We start from the raw sequence: 21,798 nt of genomic DNA, 5'->3' as shown, positions 1-21,798 counted from the left end.
TAACATTTCTTCTTATAGGAAATGACAAAAAAAAAAAAAGTCTTTACTTGATTTATTTGTAGTCAATCCATGTTAATTTCAAAAGAAAACACACATATATTTCTTTCAGACACACATACATACAGTCCAGTCACGCCGTTTAAACGCATGCATGCAGACAAACCCATAAGTGACAGGCTCTCAGCTACATGGAAAAGTATATTCAAATAAATAAGTTAATGAATAAAATCAGGGGCTAAAAAAAGCAGAAAGGTCCAGAGGAAATGATAGACTACAAAAATCTACAGCACTTTGATCAGATTTGAGATCTCTGGAAGTAAAAATAATACTGACATTCTGAAGTCACATTCGAAATTAGTGAATTATGGTGGCACAGAAATAAAAAGTGACCATCTCTACTGTGATTATTGAAAGGCATCCTGATTTAAGCCCACTGACATTTGATTTTATGCAAAACACACCATTTATGAGAGAAAGCTCTGGGTTTGTTTTCAGTTATTCTGATGACTGGGTGACAATACGATGAATAAAACAAGTAATTTTCTTGTTTTATACCTAGCCTCTAAAAACAAAGCACAGAATTTACAGTTTGACTGATTAGTTACTATTCCCATTGGTTCATTGTGCAAACTTATATACTTTTGGCATCAATTGAACATATACAGCCCAGCCAGCATTTTTTTTAAATGTCTAATAGACATTTAACATAGTCATCTTGGCTAAAACATGGCTAAATTTGGGCTGTCAGTGAAACTCTAATAGACATCTAAGAATAAATCAGAACTAGACTAGTGATCAAATAAAGAGAAATTAATGACTACACAAATAAAGTCTATTTCTGTCTATTTGGACTAGTCTAGTTTTGGGCTATTCTTAGACGTCTATTAGATTTTCACTAACAGCTCAAGTTTAGCCTTGTTTTAGCCAATCTGTCTATGTTTAGATGTTGTCTATTAGAGACAAAATTGTATGCTGGGAGTAGTCAACATTTGAAGTGGATCAAAACCTTTCATCAAAGTGGAATAAAACGACTCAACGAATCCCCTTCTTTTTTTGATGACAATTTCGAAAAACTTTTTTTCCCTTATCCACTTCAAACGCTAACTATTGTAGATTAATAAATAATAATGAAGATTTTTTTACTAGCTTAGAACAGGGGTGCCCAAACTTGGTCAATTTTAGCTCCAACTTGTCTTAACACACCTGCACAGATCTTTCTAGAATGCCATGTAAGAGCTTGATTAGCTAGCTCAGGTGTGTCTGATTGGAGTTGGAACTAAACTTTGCAGGACACCTGTCCTCCAGGAGTTTGGGCACCTGGCTTAGAAAATGTTTGAAAGACAACGTGTTGCTTGGAAAAAAAGTGAAAAACATTCTAAGAAAAATGTCTTTGATGAACTTGCTTGTTGCAGACGTTTATATTTACAGACAAGGTAAGATTGTGCCTTAAAAAGTTTTTGTTAATCCAAGACTGCATCATCTGGGATCCAACGACTTTCCTTCCAGGATCATCTGAATTTCCTTGGCGTTGAGCGTTTCGTAAGTCAGCAGGGCATCAGCCAGCAGCTTGTGTTCTTTACTGTAGGTCTTCAGGATCTTCTTTGCCCTTTCATACGAACTCTAAAAGGCAAAATTAAGAGCTCATACACATTATTGCTACTAAAATTCCAAAAGTTTGAGTAAATATTTATAACCTAATGTTCGATTTGATGTCTACGTACATGTGGCAAATAAGAAAAAATATGTATTTTTTTGTACAGCGCATCAAAAAATATGTGACAATCTATGTGATGTATGAGCAATTCTAGTGTTATGGGTGAGACATTTGTAGTAAAAACTCAAAACATAAACTCACAGAGAAAGTACATGTTAACATTATTTTAAAACATATTTTCCAGAATAACCAACCACAGAGTTATGGGACCAGAAAAATATCAATCTGTAAACATGTTTTATATTTTAAAAGAGGAAAATAAACATGGGTTTTGGATGTCGCCAAAATAGTCTGCGAGTTTACAGTATACAACATACTTTGTAGAAATATTGTGAATTCAACTGCACAACCCAAAAGAAATAATGCTAATCAAAAGGAGAAAAGTTTGCTCTATTTAAAACAAAAATAATTTATTTTATTTTATTTTACAATTTAGAATTTATGAGGAAAAAGCTGCTTTATTGATGTGACAGCTCTCCATTAGTGATGTGGCAGATGTAAAATTGCCACTTCTGTGCCTTTAGTAAATCAAATTTTATTGTTTGAAAACAATGATCGAGACATTTGAGTATTTTGAAGTACTGTAAAATACAAGCTTACACAAACAACTTAGAGTTTTGCTATTTTGGTGAAAACTTAATTGCTTTCATCACAAGGTTGACATTTGCATAGAATTGCTCTTATATATGTAAAATTGTTTTTAGAAGGTATCTTGCTGTCCTGCATTTTAGAAAAGTTGGCTTGTGTTTCCACAAGACTTACAGGGTTTCTGCAGGTTTCCCCAAGTTAAATGTAACATTTTTAAGACATTTTAAGACCATCAAGAATGAAATGTTAGACTCTTAAAAGGCTAAAGACTCAAATTTGAAAAGATTTTCAAATGGCCCAGATGGAAAAGCTTTGATTATTTGCCCTATCAAAAAAAAAGTACTTTAAATACATTTAATAATACATAAATAATAAAAAAGAATAATATTTTAGCAATTTTTTTACACTCTTTCACAAAATATTTTAAATATTGTGTAAAAACAAGATCTACATATATCCATACACTTTTTTTTTCCAAAATAAATTTTCTTAAAAAAAAAAAATAAAAATTTACGCACAACAATATGTCCAAGTCAATGTCCTCAGCGCTAAATAAATGGAGCACTTTAAAACAATTTTAAATTGTTTAAATTTAAAACCTTTTTAAATAATAGGTTTAAAGTTTCATTGAGTTAGATTGTTGGTGATTGTATGGGTTTTGGCCATGTTAGATAGCAATGAACAAAGGGAAATTAATACCGTTTAAAAAAAGGATTTAAGACCTACAACACAATATTTCAGTAAACTAAAGACTTTAAGGCCTAAAATTTGGATTTTAAGATTTAAGACATTTTAAGACCCTGCAGAAACCCTAGTAGAATAGTACAAAATTTGCCTTTAGCAGCCACAGTATCTTAGCTCTGTAGTTTGTAGTTTGTTTCTGGACACGACACTTAAAATGTTTCGTGAATTACAATGAAATCAAGTAAAGCACAGGCGATGGACAGCGCAATTGTATTTAAAATGTACCCAATATTATCATCTCTAATATATTCAAGTACAGATATTAATTAAACACATTTCCATTTCCAAACATTTTGGGGTTAAGTTTTTCCAAATTTTTTCAGACCTTTTAAATGCCTTGTCAAAATTCCATGACTTTTTTTAGGTTTTCTATGATCATTAAAGGTCACTTGAAGTGTGCATTTTTTTATTCAATGTTTGACATTATCTCAACTGAAACATAAAGAGAGGGTGGGAAATAATGTAGCTCCTCCCCTTTATAAAAAACAGCCAATTGTACTAGAGAGCATTTGATTGGTCAAGATTTGATGAGAAACTGAAGTATGAGGTGATGTGAATAAAACGTTGATTTATTCATGCAGAAGTGACAAACTGGAAGCTTTGGATGTTTATATCAGTTTTATATCTTCTAGACATGAATTTGTCACTGTTTTGATGCACTCTAACCTAAAAATAACAATACTGATACTAGCATCTAAAAAAACTTTATCTTGATTTCACTGAACCTTTATTAAAGATGAATTTTCACAATCAGCAATCAAAAATCAGTGACAAACAAAACCTCAACACTTACCTGCAGAAGAACTCTGATTTCCTGTTCTACAGCTGCTCGTGTCTCTGGACTGTGTTTGGTCAGGTCACTGTAGGTCATGACCCCCAGCTGGCCAAAGAAAAAGAGAGGTGAGTGAACTGCAGTTACGGGCATAACAGAGTTTCAACAAAGGCTTCACACAGGTTTCTGATTACGACAGGATCCTGACGTTAGACATGGCTGGACGTGAGTGTAGTTTAGAGCCTGCATGCTCAATTCTGCATGCTGAGTTTGGAGTGCTGAGGAAGGGATTAGGATGAAACACAGATTTTAATGCTGGAATGTGAGCGCCCACACAATCCTAATGGCTCTGAACACGTGGAAGGTCTCAAATGGTTTCTCTGAATAGCTACTGCTTCCTTTAAAAGAGAAATCTGATGGTTATTGAAAATTGGCCTTCTATTTTTTGGGCGGAAGCAACATTTTAAATTATTCCAAAAATACTTACAATTATGATTAAAAAACTGTTTAAACAATACAGATTCATACCCAATTTTCCTACAATTTTAAAATATAAAATATATGTGTGTGTGTAATGTGTATATAATGTCTTTGAAACATTATTATATGATAAGAAAATAATAAACAGTGACTGAATTCAGTCAGCTCTCATCAGATATACATTTGTAGAATCTCCTTAAATTTGCACAAATCATGTAAATCTCAAAAATGGAGAATATGAATAACTGGAATAATCCATAAAGCTTTTGTGATTACAGCACCTTTTTCATCCAAACTTCAAAAAGAAAAAGGGAATTGGCTGTGGTTGAAGCCACTGTGGGCTTTTTTTCTTATCTAATAAATTACTTGCACCTCAGAAGACAAAAGCTTTTGTTTATAATGGACATTTTACTTTTTTTTTTTACATCTTGCCTTTTCCATTAAGCATTTTTATGCTATGTTTCAAAATGCACTTTAAAATAGGTGGATGGAAACATAGCTACTGAAAGGTCATGTGTTTGCATGTATGCATGAACTGTAGGTAACCAAAATATTTATGCATTTAAAAAAATATTTTACAATTTCAGTGACTAACGAATACACCTACAGTTAATACTAGTAGTGGGCTGTTATCTGCGTTAACGTGCTGCATTAACGCGAGACTCTTATCGCATTAAAAAAATATTACCGTTAATCTATCCTCAAAGTTGAATTGGGAGCTGGGTCTAGTCTATGCAAGCTATGTGACTTTCACCTTGATACTTTATCGCGGATGTATACCTGTCCGGTGAGCCGTCAGACAAAAAATTGCCCCTCTGAATCAAATCAGCAGGATGCTCTTCTGGATATTTCACTTACTTTGAAGACACTACTGACTACGCTTACATGGACATCTGTAATCTAGCTATCTGCCTTCATAGACAATAATATAATTAAGGTGTTTACATATAGTGCTTTTATGTAAGACTTTCCTGTAATTTTGGGTGACTTTAACTGCAGTTCAACAGTTTCACTTTCACTCATGGAAATTTCATTCATGCCCCTGTGACAAACTGGGGTATTAGATGCAAATAAGGAGTAAGGACTGGTGAGAGTGTTATGTGTGTGTGCGGTCCTTTACTGACAGCATCTGTCGAAAAGTCCTACATGACGGTAATAGTTTGATCGCGGTGTTTACTTCAATAATGCCACTAAAATATGCATACTCCACATGTCTTAATTCCATATCTGTTCAGTTCAGTTATGACTTTAGTCGGATTAAGGTCATCAAAAAAAATAAAATAAAATAAATAAAATCACAGTTTCAAGCTTATGTAGGCCTACAAAACAGTTTCACAGTTTCAAAATTCATGTTTAACTGAATAAACAGTTAGCAAACACAAGTGCACCTTATTGAACATCATTTATTTTCATCACCAATTATCATAGCAGAACAGTTTCTCAAGCAGTTTGTGAAGCATTTTTGAAACAGGAGTTGAGCCCCTGGTCTAATGCGCCACCTGGCTTGAGAAACCCGTTCTCAAAGACTTACATTTAGTCATTATTTGGGTAGCACACATATTCTGAATGACTTCAGCAGAAAGTCAAATGAGCATTTTTAATCTAGATTAATTCCGAGATTACAGTGAGATTATTCTAGATTTTAAAAAATTTATGCCCACCTATACTTACACATCATTGAACATCTACACACACACACACACACACACACACACACACACACACACACACACACACACACACACACACACACACACACACACACACACACACACACACACACACACACAATACATAGCTGCAGATTAACTGTTTATAATTAACAACTTTACCTGATAAACTCATTAGTAATTAAAGTTATTTGTAACTAATAAAGTTATAGTAACGAACAACCTTAACTTTTCTGATTTTGATTGCAATACAATAATGTGCACCCTTTGTAAAGCTGCTTTCAAACACTCTTCAAATAAACTTAACAAAATGTATTTCATTTATAGCCAATTTCACAGATCCTGGCCAATATTATGCAATAATTACTGACTACACAAAATAAGATATTTTAGAAACATGTCAAGTGATACTTGAATATAAAGTTTATCAACATACTTGTTTATCTCAAAAACAATGCAGAAGTCAAATATTCTGCTTTGAGGATGTGAGTTACGTCACCGAACGATGTCTTCGTTTTGATCATTTTAACCCGCCAGTTTAACCAATTATATTTCAGCACCTCGGGTTGCCTTGGTGTAAATTTATGCTTTCATTCATTCAGAAAGGCTCTGAATCGAAATGCGACCTCTGATGGACAGTAGCAGACCCCGAAATGAGGCCAGATTCAATTTCACATGAGGTTATAATTAGCAAATAATATAAATATTATGAACGTAAACATCAAGTGAGCAGGGTACTTTGTAACCACGTTTGTAACGATTCCTTGACGAAATACCCAGTGATAAGAAATTTGGCTGTTTGCACCAGTTTAAGTCTAAATACAGCTATTTAGAAGCACAGAATATGCACTTACTCACAAAATGGCAAGGTTTATAATCTAATTAATCCATATTAACCCTCTTTAACATAATTAATTGTACATGCTGAATCACTTAAGTGTTAAGTTCTAAAGATCAATTTTAAATGGTTTATTTTATTTTCAAGAACTGAGGTGAACTATCTGCTGCTGTATTCAGTAGTATGGCAATAAATCTCATGTAAAATGGCATTCAAACCCACATTGTTAGCATTTAACAGTGAATGAAGCACATAAGGTTTATCTGAGGTGATTATTGTCATAATTTTTTGTTGTTCTCCTGTGAGAAATAGAAGTCGCTTCTAATATATCAATTTGAGATGTTGGTTAGGACAAAAACTCCTTGTAAGATGGAAAATATACATTCTATACTATGCTGTTGCTTTTATTTAAAACACAGTTTAAATCACTCACTCCTGTCGTCAACTTACATACTGCTCCTTTAACAGCATTTTTTATTGCTGTAGATTGTTTGTCTTTGCCATCTTTCAAGACATATTGACAAATTTGACTTATTATGGCTTTATCTGTAATTGTTGCGCTTACTTAAATGCACTGGTGATCTTTATAACACATTTCCTGTTATTACTTATCATGCAACCATACTGTGTTCATGTATGCCTAAACAAACTAAAGGAACAAAACCCACCAGACACAAAAGGAAACAATCCAAATAAATCAGGTGTGAAAAAAAGTGAGTTTTCACCTTGTCGCTCATTCCAAACCGTGTCACCATCATCTGTGCGATTTTAGTGGCTCCATCGAAGTCACTGGATGCTCCTGTAGATTAATTAAATAGAACAGCATAATGTTAATGTTAGCATAAAAAAAAAGCAAGATTCAAACAAGTAGCAAGAATCAGTCGGAGAAACCCCTCACCGGAGGTGATCTGATCATTTCCAAACACCAGCTCTTCAGCCACTCTGCCACCCATACTGACGTCCATCTGAGCTAGCAGCTGAGCCCGCGTCTCACTCCAGCGGTCATTCTCTGGCAGCAAAGACACCTGACGGACACCAAATGAAAAAAATAAAAATAAAAATCACAACGGGTTCATCATGTATAACCCTGGAGAGCAAAATCTATCATTTTAAATGTGTCCTTTTTATAAAAATATATTTTTTTGCCTTTGAAAAAAATTAAAACGAATAAGAAAAAATGTTTAAAGGTTGTTTTTTTTTACATGTAAAATGTAATTTAAAATATATCAAAACACAAAAATTAAAAAAATAATAATAATAAAAAAAATAAAAAAATAATATATATATATATATATATATATTACATTTTTGTGTTTTGATATATTTGATATATATATTTGATATATATATATATATATATATATATATATATATATATATATATATATATATATATATATATATATATATATATATATATATATATATATATATTTGAGATATATATATATATATATATATTTGATATATATATATATATATATATATATATATATATATATATATATATATATATATATATATATATATATATATATATATATATATTTTATATTAGGGCTGCACGATATTGGACAAAATTTTATTTTTCTGTTATAAATATTGTGAGAGTTTGAATAGCATTATTCGATGGTTTTCTGGGGAGTCTAACAGTATTCAGGTACAGAAATTGAATAATTACAATGCAAAACATACTTTTCTTACTTTGCTTTGTCTCGTTTCTTTGTCCCTCATTGCTAAAAATATTTTGTTTTTAACTTCAGAAGAAATAAGTCAAAATTAAGAGTTTGTCCTTAAAACAAGTACAATTATATACCAGTGGGCTAAGTAAAATAATCTTGTTTTTGCTTAGAAATGTATATATTTGAACTAGAAATAAGACAAAAATTCTAAATGAGAAAACTATTTTGAGTAAATCGTACAAATTCCATATAAATACAGTAATTAAATACAATTCTGCAGTTCCTGGTCAACTATATTTAAAATGCAACATGGCATATCTTGCGATGTGACCATTGTGGATGTGTACATTGCGATATTCATGCTGAAAACAAATATTGTGCAGCCCTTTTTTTTAATTAGACCCAGTAAGACTTCAACTATATTTCAACTATATTAAATTATTTGTTTAATTCTCATGGTAGAAATATGGTACATAAATTCCAGCAACATAGTTTTTATTACTCTAATTGAAATGATGTTCTTTAATTGAAAGGTTTATGAATTATGAAAAGGATTACATTAATATCGAAAGTCTGCCCAATTTTGACAATTTTTGTCCAGTTATCAGATATTTGATAAATAGAGAGTATTTTATTTCTATACCATTTTGCTTACATAAATGGACAAAAACTGTAAATAATAACTACATATAGACCACAAATAATTATAATGGACAAAACACATAAATTTGCATTCTAATAATTTTCAACTTTGTGCAGTGATATAACAAATACAATTAACCCTTCGCTAAGCCACACCCAAAACAAAAACCGCCACCCACCAATCGTGGCTTAGCAACTGTAGCTATGCGCAGGGGCTATGTCAAGCTTTCGAGCAAGGGAAACAAGCCAGAGCGATGTGCATATGAATTGCACAAATTGGACATCTGGTATCCTAAAAGTTTAAACAGGGTGGTGGAATTTTTTCCCTTTTCAAAACCAAAAACCCAAGAGGAGAAATAGCAGCGTGAACCAAGCTGTGTGAGGGGCGCTAAAGGAGCGGAGCTAAGTTGGTTTTGTTTTGATTATCTTAACACATTCAGTCATAGACCGACGGCAATAACTCACACACCTTACCCTAAACAGATCTAAGCTGTGTTTCCTACCAAAATACAAAGCAGTTTATGTTTCACAGCTGTCTTTTTCTTTCTTTTTTTTTTTTTTCGTTCGATATTATGAGCACTGCTTCGTTTAAGCCTTCGCCATAGCAGTCATACTAATAACGAATAGGTCATGATGAGTTATTGATCTGGAAAATACAAATCTGCGAATCTGTTGCTAACTTTACTGAACTTCATATTTCCATCTGTTTCAAGCTACGAATATTTGAAATTACAAATCAACAGAACAAAACAGAGATATGATCTCAAACCGAGCACTTGGGATCAATATACTTTACCAGCAGCTGTTTTTCAGTCATTTATAAAGAGCACACAAACATACTGACATTTATAGGTAACTTACTGTCCTTTGTTATGGGTCAATGATGCTAATATCTTACGCAAATCTATCAATTTCGCCTTTCTGGCTGTTCTTTCTATGAATGAATTATACAGAAGCACTGTCCATGCGCGTTTCCTCATCGTTTAGTAACGCTATTTTTTTCTTATATTATATGTAATTTGTTATTATTAGATTATTAAAAAATTTGACCTATCCTGCTGTGCATGAACTAATCTGTGGAATGCAGGGTTTCTGCAGGTTTCACAGAGGTAAATTTAAGACATTAAAGAGCCCATATTATGGGTTTTTGAAAATTCCCCTCCATGTAGTGTGTAACACAGCTCTAAGTGAAGCGAAGTATCCAGCTAAGGCTTAAATCTGTAAGAATACAGTGTTTAAAACGGTTGATTCATCTATAAAAGAGTCGACTCATAGTGCTTCAAACGAGTCGCCTTGATACCGACTCATTAGGTGTTTCGCCATGACGTACGAACGAAACCAAGTTATACACGTGCACGCGCAAACCCGGGAGATTTCAAACCTGAGGCCCCGCCCTCTGACGCAGAAACCCAGACACACACACCCACAAACACACGCACACAAACATGCCGGTCGATTGAAGTCACACTGCAGATGGATATATTGAGTCTCTACCCAAAGATGAAACCTCAGCATTATAACCAAGCAGTTGGAAACTTCTGGAAGCTACATGCTACAAAGAATACTTCATCTGAGTTTGTTAAAGGAAGGATCAGTAAAGAGTAACTGATGGACGTCAGGATGGGTTTCTTCCATTTCTCAAGTGTAAGTACGTGCGGTTAAAGTTGTTGCCTCGTTTACTCTTGCTTGCAAATGTATTTAGTTGTGATTTGTTACTTGTAACCGCGTGTACTGTATCAGGTTAACTGGATATTTTATCTTATCGCGTGCAAAGTCACGTTAAAAACGCGACGCGTGCTGTTTGTTTATGGAGCTCCGTGCTAGAGTTCTGCTCCCGCGATTTATTCGGAAATTTATTCCCGCGCCGCAGAAATCTGGCGCGGGGACAGCCGCGGGAATAAATTTCCGAATAAATTGCGGGAGCGGTCGGTAACGGGTTTAATTTGGGACGGGAGCGGGCTGTCTAGCAATATCACGGATATTGCTATGCGAATTAGAAAGAGAGAGTCTGCGTGGTGCTTGTGTGTGTGTTAGTGCGCACGCGCGTGTATGAGAGAGAGAGAGAGAGAGAGAGAGAGAGAGAGAGAGAGAGAGAGAGAGAGAGAGAGAGAGAGAGAGAGAGAGCGAGCGAGCGAGCGAACGAACGAACGAACGAACGACAGCTTGGCTGTCTGGACTGTATACTGGGTGATTTTTGGTTGTGTTCTCCGCTCTAGCGGGACCGGGCGCGGCGGGCAGAAAACGGAGCGGGTTCTCAGGCTAAAACCTGGCGGGTGCGGGCGGAAGCGGGAGCGTTGTCATCCGGAGGTGTGTGTGTGTTTTTGTGTGTGTGTGGTATGGCCAGTACACGACTGTCTCCTTCGTTCGGTTATCCGTGGCACTATCCACTCGCCATAGTGTGGCAGCTAAAATCCACGTCTGCACTATCGAGCGTGTATGAACTGTGATTACTTTTTAAATTGCTGATTAGCTATTGGCCATTTCCCTCTCTGACTGAAGGCAGTCGACCAATCGCGACAGACTGTCATCGGTCCAATCAGCGCAGATTAGCTCCGCGCTAAGGAGGGGTTTGGGAACAAATGAATCACTGGACGATTCATACAGGAGTCGCTGGGATGATTAGGTAAAAATAAATGCAGATTATAAGACCATGAAAGTGTTTTTTGACCTTGCATGCATATTAGACTGTTGTTGGAGACCCTTACAACCAGGATATGACCCTATTTCATGTATAATATGGGCTCTTTAAGACATTTTTAAGACCATTATGACTGAAATTTTAAACTCAAAGCACTAAAGTCTAAGGAATTTTTCAAATTGTCCAGATGGAAAAGATTTTTATTTGCCCTCTCAAAAAAATTTGTATTATAATTTAATACATTTAGTAAAACAATAATACATTAATATTTAAAAAAAAAAAAAAAAATATATATATATATATATATATATATATATATATATATATATATATATATATATATATATATATATTAGATTAAAAATATTTTAAATATTATGTAAAAACAAGCTAAATCTACTTGTATCCATACACTTTTTTTCCAACATAAATTTTCTTTAAAATAAAAAACTGAGCAAATGTTTTAAAAGTTTTAACTATAATATATAATATTATATATACTATACTATACTATAATTTTAACTATAAAAAACTAAATCAACATGGAGAAATTTTAAAGAAATGTTATTTTAATGAAAATAATTCAACCATTATGATAAGCAAAGTTAAAAAGGACCTTTTTTAAATAAAAAGTTTAAAGTTTTATTCAGATGCACTGTTGATGATTGCATGGCTTTTGGCCAGATTGGGTGGCAATTTATGATCAAAGGAAAATAAAGACCTGTTTAAACAAGATTTAAGACCTACAGCACAATATTTCAGTAAATTTAAGACTTTTTAAAGCCTAAAAATTGGATATTGAGATTTAAGACATTTTAAGACTTTTTAAGATCCTGCAGAAACCCTGTGAATGGTCAGCGTTTGAGGCGGCTAGGCTAACATAGCTTCAATTGTGATTGAATTATTCTCTAATTGGTTGCCTATTATGTCATGAATATACCCCTGTAATGCATACTGCAGTCCTTTTTTGTCTGGCTTTCTCTGATATCTCACCTGTTTGCCATAAATGACTAATTATATGCCTGGAAATGTCTGACACTGGCGCATACACATTGTAAAAGACGTGCCAGGCACGATAGCTTGACAGGCATAGCAACAGTAACTAAGGTGTGCGGGACTTAGCGAAGGGTCAATTAATAAAAGCATTCAACATTAAAAAGTACAATGTAAAACATTTAGCCTTCCTATTAAATTAAAATAGAAAAATGTATTTCTCAAGAAAGAAATGTGCATGCACAACATCCACTGACAGATATCAAGATCATATTTAAATGTGTTAAAAACAGACCAACATGGCCACCTTTAAATCAACAAATTCTGAATCACGTCTATAAAAAAATAAACAGTGGGTTAGGACTTATTGAAATTGGGCAACTACCCACATGTCCAAGTGATGGGCCGCGCGGCATGATGGTAGCTTTGTTGATGGGCATTGCGTCTTTGGTGTAATAAGCCACTATAGCGTGTCCTGATTCATGATAAGCGGTGATCGTCTTATTTCTTTTGTCTATCTCTACACTCCTGCGCTCTGGGCCTGGTTGGACAGAAAGAAAAGAAAGAGTCAGGAGAAAATCTTTTAAATCAAAGCATTGATTAATCCCCATCACATGCTGTATGTCTGCTCTCACCCATCAGGATCTTATCCTTGGCAAACTCCAGCTCCTTCATGGTCACCAGGTCTTTCCCATCGGCGGCTGCTTTCAGTGCTGCTTGGTTCACCAGGTTCTCCAGCTCAGCTCCAGAAAAGCCCACCGTTCCCCTTGCAATGATCTCTGCATCAATAGCTGCAAAACAGATTCATTGAATGGACTGTCCTACTGAAAACCTCTTAAACGTATGTGAGATTTATTAAAAATGATTACCAGAATCCACTTTAATTTTTTTCAAATACCACTCCAGGATTTCTGTGCGTCCCTTCACATCTGGGATTGGGACGGTGACCTGCATGTCAAACCGACCTGGTCTCACTAGAGCACTGAAAGATAGGTTCAAAACTATCAGAAAGATATTTTGTGACTGAAGTATTGACTAAAAAGATGCTAATATTCTAAATATGTGAAGTGCATCAATCGTTTAAAGCGATTTAAAGTTAAATTCCGCCATCATTTACTCACCCTTGACTTTTTCAAAATAAGAGAGTTTGAAGAATGTTGCAAACCTGTAACCATTCACATTCATAATAGGAGAAACAAATACTATGGAAGTCAATGTTTACCGGTTTACAGCATTCTTTAGAATATTTCTTGTGTTCAACAAAAAAATAAAAATGAAACACAAGAAAAACAACACAACAGTTTGGAACAAGTTACGGGTGAGCAAATGATGACAATCTTCATTTTTGGAAGAACTATCTCTTTAAAAGCGGAAGAAATGACCTGCAGTATCTATAATCATAAGTACTACAAGTATGGGTTAAATAGAGCTTCGGAAGATGGATATTTATAGAATTAAAAGAAGTAAACCAAAAACATGGCTGCATGTAAAGACATGGAAATCAAGATTAAAGTCTGTTAAACTTAACTTAATAGAGCTAATGACTGGTGTGAATGGCCCTTAAAGGGATAATCGTCCAAAAATTTTAATCTACAGGAATTTACTCATGCCCAGGCCTTGTAAGATGTATGTCACTTTAGTACTGAGTAGAACACTAAAGACAATTTTAATATAAAATATGAAGTCACGTTTTATTTTGAGGTATAATTCTTGCTATTAATAAACCATAAACTATGACTTTTGCCTCAATAAATTTGCTGCTTATCATTAGCCCGTAACCTCTTAAAGTCAAGTGCTAATTTGGGGTTTCCGGCTGGATTTTGCCTACCCAAATTCAAAAACAGAGGTGTAAATGCAAAGATTTGGTGTCATTTAAAAAAAAAACTTAGAATTTTTATAAAACACTGTTGAAAGTGAATAAAATAACTGTATAAAAATATATGTAGTCTGTTTTATAATAAACCCCTCCAAAAAAAAAGGGGCTTTTTTGTAAACTCGCATTTGAAAGTGTACCTTTTAGGTTCTGTATGGTCTATTTTGGTTGTTCCTGCACATGTCAGTAATCATAGGACAAAAGAAAATGTCTATACAATAATCTATGCAAATGTTATACTATTCCAACTGATGAGAGAACTGTAACACTTATGGGGGTAGTGGGCCAGTACAAACCTTAAAAGTTTTAAGAATGCTGAGGTAAATGACGTCACTGACCCAGTACCGGGTCACAGAGTTTAGGTTCAGGTTTAAGGCAAGATTAGGGATGTAGAATAAGATCATGCAGAATATGTATCTTAAAAAATACTAAAAAACAGCCATTATTTTAAAAAGCCTGAAGTTAATAGTGAGAATTGCTACTTAATTATTTTATTAATAGGCAGGTAATAAGCCATTAGTTAATAGTGAGAATTGCTATTTAAACTAGTGTTAACAAATGTGATTTTGTAAAATGCTAACTGCACTATTTTTCATCTTTTAAAATGAAAGTTACATTTCTGTAATGCCGACAAAAGCTGAATTAACAGATTTGCTGGTGAAACCTACTTGTCCAAAGCTTCAGCAAAGTTTGTAGCTCCAATCACAATGACCCCTTCATTGGGTTTAAACCTGAAATAATAATAAACAAAACACTAAAGTAAGACCCATGTAATTAAGTTCAATAAAAGAAAATGTCCTTTAAGTCATAAACTCACCCGTCCATCTCAGCTAGCAGTTGGTTGATGGTCTGCCGGGAGTATGGGTGCATTGGAGACTCGATTCTTTTCCCTCCTACACTATCCAGCTCATCGATGAAAATTACACATGGTGCACTAGCTTTGGCCTCCTCTGTGAGATAAAAAAAAAATTCACAGGACGGTAATGATGTGTTTCAAAGGTTTATTTTTCAAGCACATTGATGTTCTTTAGGTCAAGTATTAATCCATGCAAGTTAAAAGTCTTGTTTGGAGTGGCATCAGTTTGACAGCTTTAGCCACAATTTTCTTGACCACACCCCACTTATTGTTAGTTTGCTAAAAGAAAATGATATGCAAAAAGAAAGCCCCGCCCCATATTAACATATTAAAATAAAAGTCTCAACAACCTCTAGCTCATGCAAACTAAAAAATATAAATCATGTTTTTATATTTTTTAAATGCATGTACAGTACATTTTTAACATTTTCTATGCTAATTTGTGTGATATTGCCTTTGCATCAAATTAAAAACAACTTAGTCAATGCTTGTGCTATGTGTTTCTAATGTAGCGTCTCTAATGCACAGTAAACTATCCCTTCTGCCTGGCATTATCAGTTAAAAAAAAAAGTTTTTCTTCTTTTGACAGTTGTGAAAACCCTATCCTGGAGTTTGTAATTTTTTTTATTTGAGCAAATTAAAACCCAAAACAAATGTATTTGTTGTACTAATCTACAAGTTCACCCAACTATAATGACTTCCACTGCTCAGAAACCTGAAAAGGGTCGATTAGAGATTTCAAAAGACTCACTGAAAAGGTTTCTGATGCGACTCGCTCCGACTCCAACAAACATTTCATCAAACTCGGACCCAGAGGCGTAGTAGAAGGGCACGTCTGCTTCACCGGCAACAGCTCTGGCCAACAGGGTTTTTCCTGTTCCTGGAGGCCCCACGAGCAGGATACCTGAAATACTCGTTCAGGTTAGATATCAAAAAAATTAAAAACAAACAAAAATAAAGCAACGTCCACACTAATCTAGATAAATTAAAAAACTGCCCTTTTGTCTAAAAACACTAAGGGCTCTATTTGACCATCCATGCGCAGAGCGCAAAACGCAGGGCGCAAACGCTTTCAGAGCATGTCAGAATGCATTTTTGCTCATTTACGGACGGAAAAATCCGCTATGCGCCGTGGCGCATGGTCTAAAAGGGTTGAGTTTCTTTTCTTAATGAGTTATAGGTGTTTTTTGAGAATAAACCAATTAGAGTCTCATCTCCTATTCCCTTTAAGAGCCAGCTGCGTCGCGCCATAAGCGCATTTCCTATCTACAGGACGCAAAGTAAGTTTAAGTGGAAAAACTGAGCATTTCACTAGCAAACAGTTCACAGTTTTTTTAACAGAAATCTGTTAAACAGAGCATCTACTGCGTGAGAATGAAAGATAATGGATCTACTTTCACTTTCGCTCTTGGATAGGGAAACCTTTACGCACAGACATCAATTAGTCTATAAATAATTAATTGCATTTGTTAAGCACAAATATTCGTTTCAAAACTATTTCTAAATTCAGTTCTAATTTCCAGCAAACGAATAAATGAACAATATTAACGAAGTGTGCTCAAAAACCTGAGTTATATCCTAAAACACATGCTGTGCCCCTTATGGTCTAAAACCTGACAGGTGGACAAATCTAAGCTTGTTTTTAATAAAACAAATATAAATATGGATATAATAAATAATACTGTTAATAATAATAACATTATACAAAAGCAAATTGTTATAAATGAACTGAAAAAGCCTCCCGAGATGAAGAAGACATTAAAGCAGTGATTTTTCATATTTATGTAGGCTAGAAAATAGTATGTTTTGTAATATCTTAATCCTTTATATTTATATTCTATATCCTATATATTTCCTTAATATTTAAATTTTTTCATATGTAAAGATATTTGCCTATTGCTCTCTTGTGTGTATTAAGCAGTGTGTAAGCGAGGCGCAACTCTGCGCCGGAGTTTAGACCGGGTTTGTTTTGGTCTAATGAAAAATCTATTTTAGTTTCTCAAAATAGCAACGCGCCAGGCGTGCGCCTCAGAACGCCTTCCATTTTAGACCAGAACGCCTATGGGCGCACATATGAGTGCTAATGCATTTGCTATTTAAACAGCGTAGCGCAACGCCTCAAAATGACTCTTGCGCCAAGCTGAAACTACCAAACAAGTATTGCGCCGCACCTTGCGCCGAGTGTATGATAAGGCCCTTAATGTCCATGCTATTGTTTTCAATTCTTTCTGTCATCCACACTAAAATAACTAAAAATGCTTTCTTTCAGGTACTGCACAGGAGCACATACGCAAGACGCTTTTACCTGCGTCATATCCACCTGCCGTTTATTTACTTTCTGTTTTTTTGTAATGTTGTGGCGAAATGTTGCAACTGTGGTCTGCTTTCGCTGGTAAACAACAGCTCCCAGTAAACATTCTCTGTCCTTTGAAGAGAGGCAATATGGAGTATGTACAAACTGACATTAATCTTTAATAAAGCTGTCAAGATGAACAGCATTCAAAAGCATGTTCGCTGAATTGGTCACATGACAGGGAGAAAAATATGCGTTACTAAACGAAAACGTATTAGTGTGGCCTAAGTAGCAGACGCATAGAGTTTTACCTTTGGGAAGTTTACCACCAAGCACAGTAAATTTCTGAGGGTTTCGCAAAAATTCGACAACATCCTGAAGTTCATTTTTGGCCTCCTCTACTCCTTTCACATGTTCAAATGTGATGTTCTTCATCTGAACGGGGTCCACGGATGAATCCAGACCAGAGGTGGTGCGAAAGCGAACTATATGAACAGATAAAAATTAGCAACTTGAGTATGACAGGATTTCCACTCTTTCATGAAAAGCAGCATTAATTTAAAATCAAGCCATTTTGTATTTCTGTAATTCACAACTGCAGCATATGTAGCGCCATAAAAGTCCTTACTGTACTTAACATTTCTCTTACACTTAATATCGACATTAAAATATCAGAGTGATCATGAGGTTTTGAACATGTCATTTACAAAAACTTAAAATTTCAATGCTGGTATTATGCTGAAATATGAATCAAATGTGCGATATTTTTCATACTTCTTGTGCAAAATTTAAATTTAGTATTCAATCTGTTTTTTGACAGCAGCACAGAACAATTGTTGAAGAAACACTATAAACAATTTTCATTTCAATTTGAATTAATTCAAACACTTTCAAGGATCTATGTTTGTTTTTCCATGACTTAAATCCATACGTTTGAAATACAAGTACTTTGAAGAACCCAGGTATGAACATATTTCATTCTATATACCAAACTCATAAGGTCAAAAACCAACCAATGTTTCCTCAGCAATAAAGCTTTTCAGGTATAACCAGAGTGCGAATTATACATTGATTATCAGGGGGGTCAACTGTTTTAGTTAATTTGTATATTACTGAGAGTTCCATTACTGACCATTTATGTGAAGCTGCTTTGACACAATCTACATTGTAAAAGCGCTATACAAATAAAAAAGCTGAATTAATTTGTATATGCATGCTTAAATCATTTATGCATTTATTTTTTAAATTACATCTAGTTCTTTAATAAACATACTTAAGTTTTCAGCATTTTGAGGGATATTTAGTGCATTCTGACCTACAGAATTCTCTGATTAGCTATATAAGATGTTACTGTAGGTTAAACTACAAACAATACATCTAATTTGATTTTATTTTTATGATACATAACATAGATACAAAAACCTAGAAGTCTTGAGAACATGATGTCTATTGACGCTCTAGATCTGAAACTTTCAGACTTTTTTCTCAAATAGACTGATTGGCGCAATTATGCATTAACAATTGTTTGAACCCTTATAGAGCAGGTCAAATGTATATTTGCATTATTTATTATTTTAATTATTAACATTTCTATTTAAAATACATATAAGAGTGAAATATTTCTCAGTATTAAACAACTGTTTTGACCTCCTTCAGGGGGAACCAAGAGTTAATTAGGGAGTCAAACTCCCCTGTAATTCGGTCTAACTTCAACAGTTTTTCTGGCACAGATTTTAATCATGCGCTTAACCACATACTATAAGCAAATATATTTTAAGCAAAACTAAAGATTAAATTAAATGGGACACAAACCAGTGTCTGAAAACGATCCTTTACCCGAGAAGAAAGGACTTCTGGACACACCATATATTCCCGCCAGTAGGAGAACAAAAATAATCAGACGTGTCCTCTTCACAGAGTCTGTGAAAAACAGTAAAAGTAGGAATGAAGTTCTTGCCACAAACATTTTCTTTTAGCAAGAGAAACATGCTTAAAAAGACCAGAATGCATCACCTTGTGTCCTCTTTGTCAAAGCCTGAGCCTTCATGAAGCCCTCTGTAAAACCAGTCTTAAAAGCATCCTGATGAGATTCTGGCAAGTTATTCTGTTTTAATAACTGCTCAAGACTCCCCGTGTCTGTTTTTTCCTTCATGATAAGGCCCTGAACAGGACAGCAAATAATATACAAAAACATGCCCAAAACTCAATGTTATGTTATGCACATTGAAATACATCCTGTTGTTTTTCAGAAAGCAGTTTGGCAATTGTGATGTTAAATGATTAATAATGACTAATCGCATTAAAAAAAAAAAAAAAAAAAAATCGCTTTGTATACATAATTGTTTTTCTCAGGCTCCTGTGTGCAAAATCAGCAATTTCAATTTTATGGCAAAATATGTTCTTTTTATTTCTTTTAAAGTGAAATAATTGGACATAAACATTGGAGGGTAAGACGTCAGGTTTTTGCATCTGAATTTAACAAATGTATATATATATATATATATATATATATATAAAATGTTTATATATAATATAAATGTTAACATTTATTACCGTACCGTGAAATTCTGATACCGTTACATTCCTAATAAATATACATATATATTAATACAACAGTTCGGTCTTGTTCTTGAATCTGATTGGCTGATAGCCTTGCGATATTTTGCCAGAACATCACACAAAGGCCTTTTCACCCTTCACCTCTGTGTATTACTCCGCCCACATACAGCATGCAACAAGCAGAGACGCTACAATTTGACAAATATTACATACATAAAAAATATACATACCTACACACACACACACACACATGTGGACTGTTGGGACACTTCACGCACACAGCGATTGCAGGTTTGCTCACATAGCGGAAGAGGCGGGTGCACATGTTGGATAACTTTATTTATTTTGGATTGTGAAGGCAAAATTCTTCTATGAGTGTGATTATGCTGCCTCCCAATAGTGAATGCGGTTATAAACTATAAGGTATTATTTGATAGTTTGGTCATTTACTTCACTGATTTTGCAACAGTCACACGTCATCAGGGAAACGGTTTGATTTTCCCCTTAGTAAAAAAAAATTAGTGCTCCATTTGGGAAGACACTACCTACATATACTATGCTGTTGAGTGTGCAAGTGCAAAAGTACATAGTGCATGAGTGCATAGCGTGCCATTTGAGACGCAGCTTGCATTAACTAATATTTCATTGGTGTGATTCAGCTTACTGACCTTCATAAAGACTGGAGTATAATTATCTGCCTCGACTGGACCTTCAGAACTGGAGCGCAGATGTCTGCTCTTGGACATTGTCTTGAAGCCTCTGTTTTGGACCCATACTAAACATTAAAAAAAACACACCTATCAAAATAAACTCTTTCTAAAAATCAAAACTCTTTCTACTGCGGACAAAAGCCATATTAGCGCCGATGATAACTACATAAGAATCCACATCAGCAGATAATAATGATCTGTATTTTACAAGCACACGCTACTGTTAAGTATTCTACCATTTTAACTTCTCAAGTCAAGTGAATTGTGGCTGTTGATGTTTTTTTTTTTATGTTCATCAGCTGTAAGTCATTCTGAAAGTGCCAGTGTCATTGTAGCTGTAGTGTGAACTTCCCTATTCTCAAAGCATGATTGTTGAATCTTAACTTAATAGAGCTATCTTCCATGGTGTCAATTGCCCCTATTGAGATAGTTGTCCAAAAATGCACTATAAAAAATAGGTGAGGATTACACTGCAGATGATGCAGATCTACACAGGCTGCCTGAAGGGGGCTGGAACCTCCCCTGCGAAACACTGAAGAGCCAAAACATCCTGAGTGTTTGTGAGAGAACCCTGTGACAACAAGAAAACAGACAAATGGCATTACACAACAAAGAGAAATCACATCAGTGACAACAAGACTGCTCATTATTTTCCAAACGAACAGAAAAAATTAAGACTGAAATTTGTTTGTGTCCACCATAATATTTTGACAACCTAATAAATACCTTACTTATTTATCTACCCG

General features: G+C 34.5%; 2 protein-coding genes across 3 annotated transcripts in view; one reads left to right on the top strand and one right to left on the bottom strand.

The window, feature by feature from the left end:
* Window positions 1-37: 37 nt before the first annotated feature.
* Window positions 38-21,798, bottom strand: part of yme1l1a (YME1-like 1a) — a 27,789-nt gene continuing 6,028 nt past the window's right edge. The window contains exons 4-18 of one of the 2 annotated variants that reach the window (XM_005162861.6): window positions 21,522-21,623; window positions 21,011-21,117; window positions 19,797-19,944; window positions 19,596-19,703; window positions 18,095-18,268; window positions 16,242-16,394; window positions 15,452-15,584; window positions 15,303-15,365; window positions 13,631-13,743; window positions 13,397-13,552; window positions 13,151-13,302; window positions 7,705-7,831; window positions 7,532-7,605; window positions 3,840-3,926; window positions 38-1,620 (exon numbers count right to left, since the gene is read on the bottom strand). In XM_005162861.6, the coding sequence (XP_005162918.2) occupies window positions 1,477-1,620; window positions 3,840-3,926; window positions 7,532-7,605; window positions 7,705-7,831; window positions 13,151-13,302; window positions 13,397-13,552; window positions 13,631-13,743; window positions 15,303-15,365; window positions 15,452-15,584; window positions 16,242-16,394; window positions 18,095-18,268; window positions 19,596-19,703; window positions 19,797-19,944; window positions 21,011-21,117; window positions 21,522-21,623 (1,841 nt within the window). In that variant the 3' untranslated portion in view covers window positions 38-1,476. The remainder of the gene's footprint in view (window positions 1,621-3,839; window positions 3,927-7,531; window positions 7,606-7,704; window positions 7,832-13,150; window positions 13,303-13,396; window positions 13,553-13,630; window positions 13,744-15,302; window positions 15,366-15,451; window positions 15,585-16,241; window positions 16,395-18,094; window positions 18,269-19,595; window positions 19,704-19,796; window positions 19,945-21,010; window positions 21,118-21,521; window positions 21,624-21,798) is intronic. The other variant, XM_002666683.7, reaches the window with a different exon arrangement.
* eif1b (eukaryotic translation initiation factor 1B) overlaps window positions 15,013-21,798 on the top strand; it is a 20,253-nt gene continuing 13,467 nt past the window's right edge. The window contains 1 exon segment of the mRNA NM_200303.2: window positions 15,013-15,023. The gene's annotated coding sequence lies outside the window, so the exon portion shown is untranslated.

This window comes from Danio rerio, chromosome 24 (assembly GCF_049306965.1).
Source record: "Danio rerio strain Tuebingen ecotype United States chromosome 24, GRCz12tu, whole genome shotgun sequence".
NCBI lineage: Eukaryota > Metazoa > Chordata > Actinopteri > Cypriniformes > Danionidae > Danio > Danio rerio.
The sequence above is the reverse complement of the archived record's forward strand: the minus strand, read 5'-3'. Positions and strand labels throughout refer to the sequence as shown.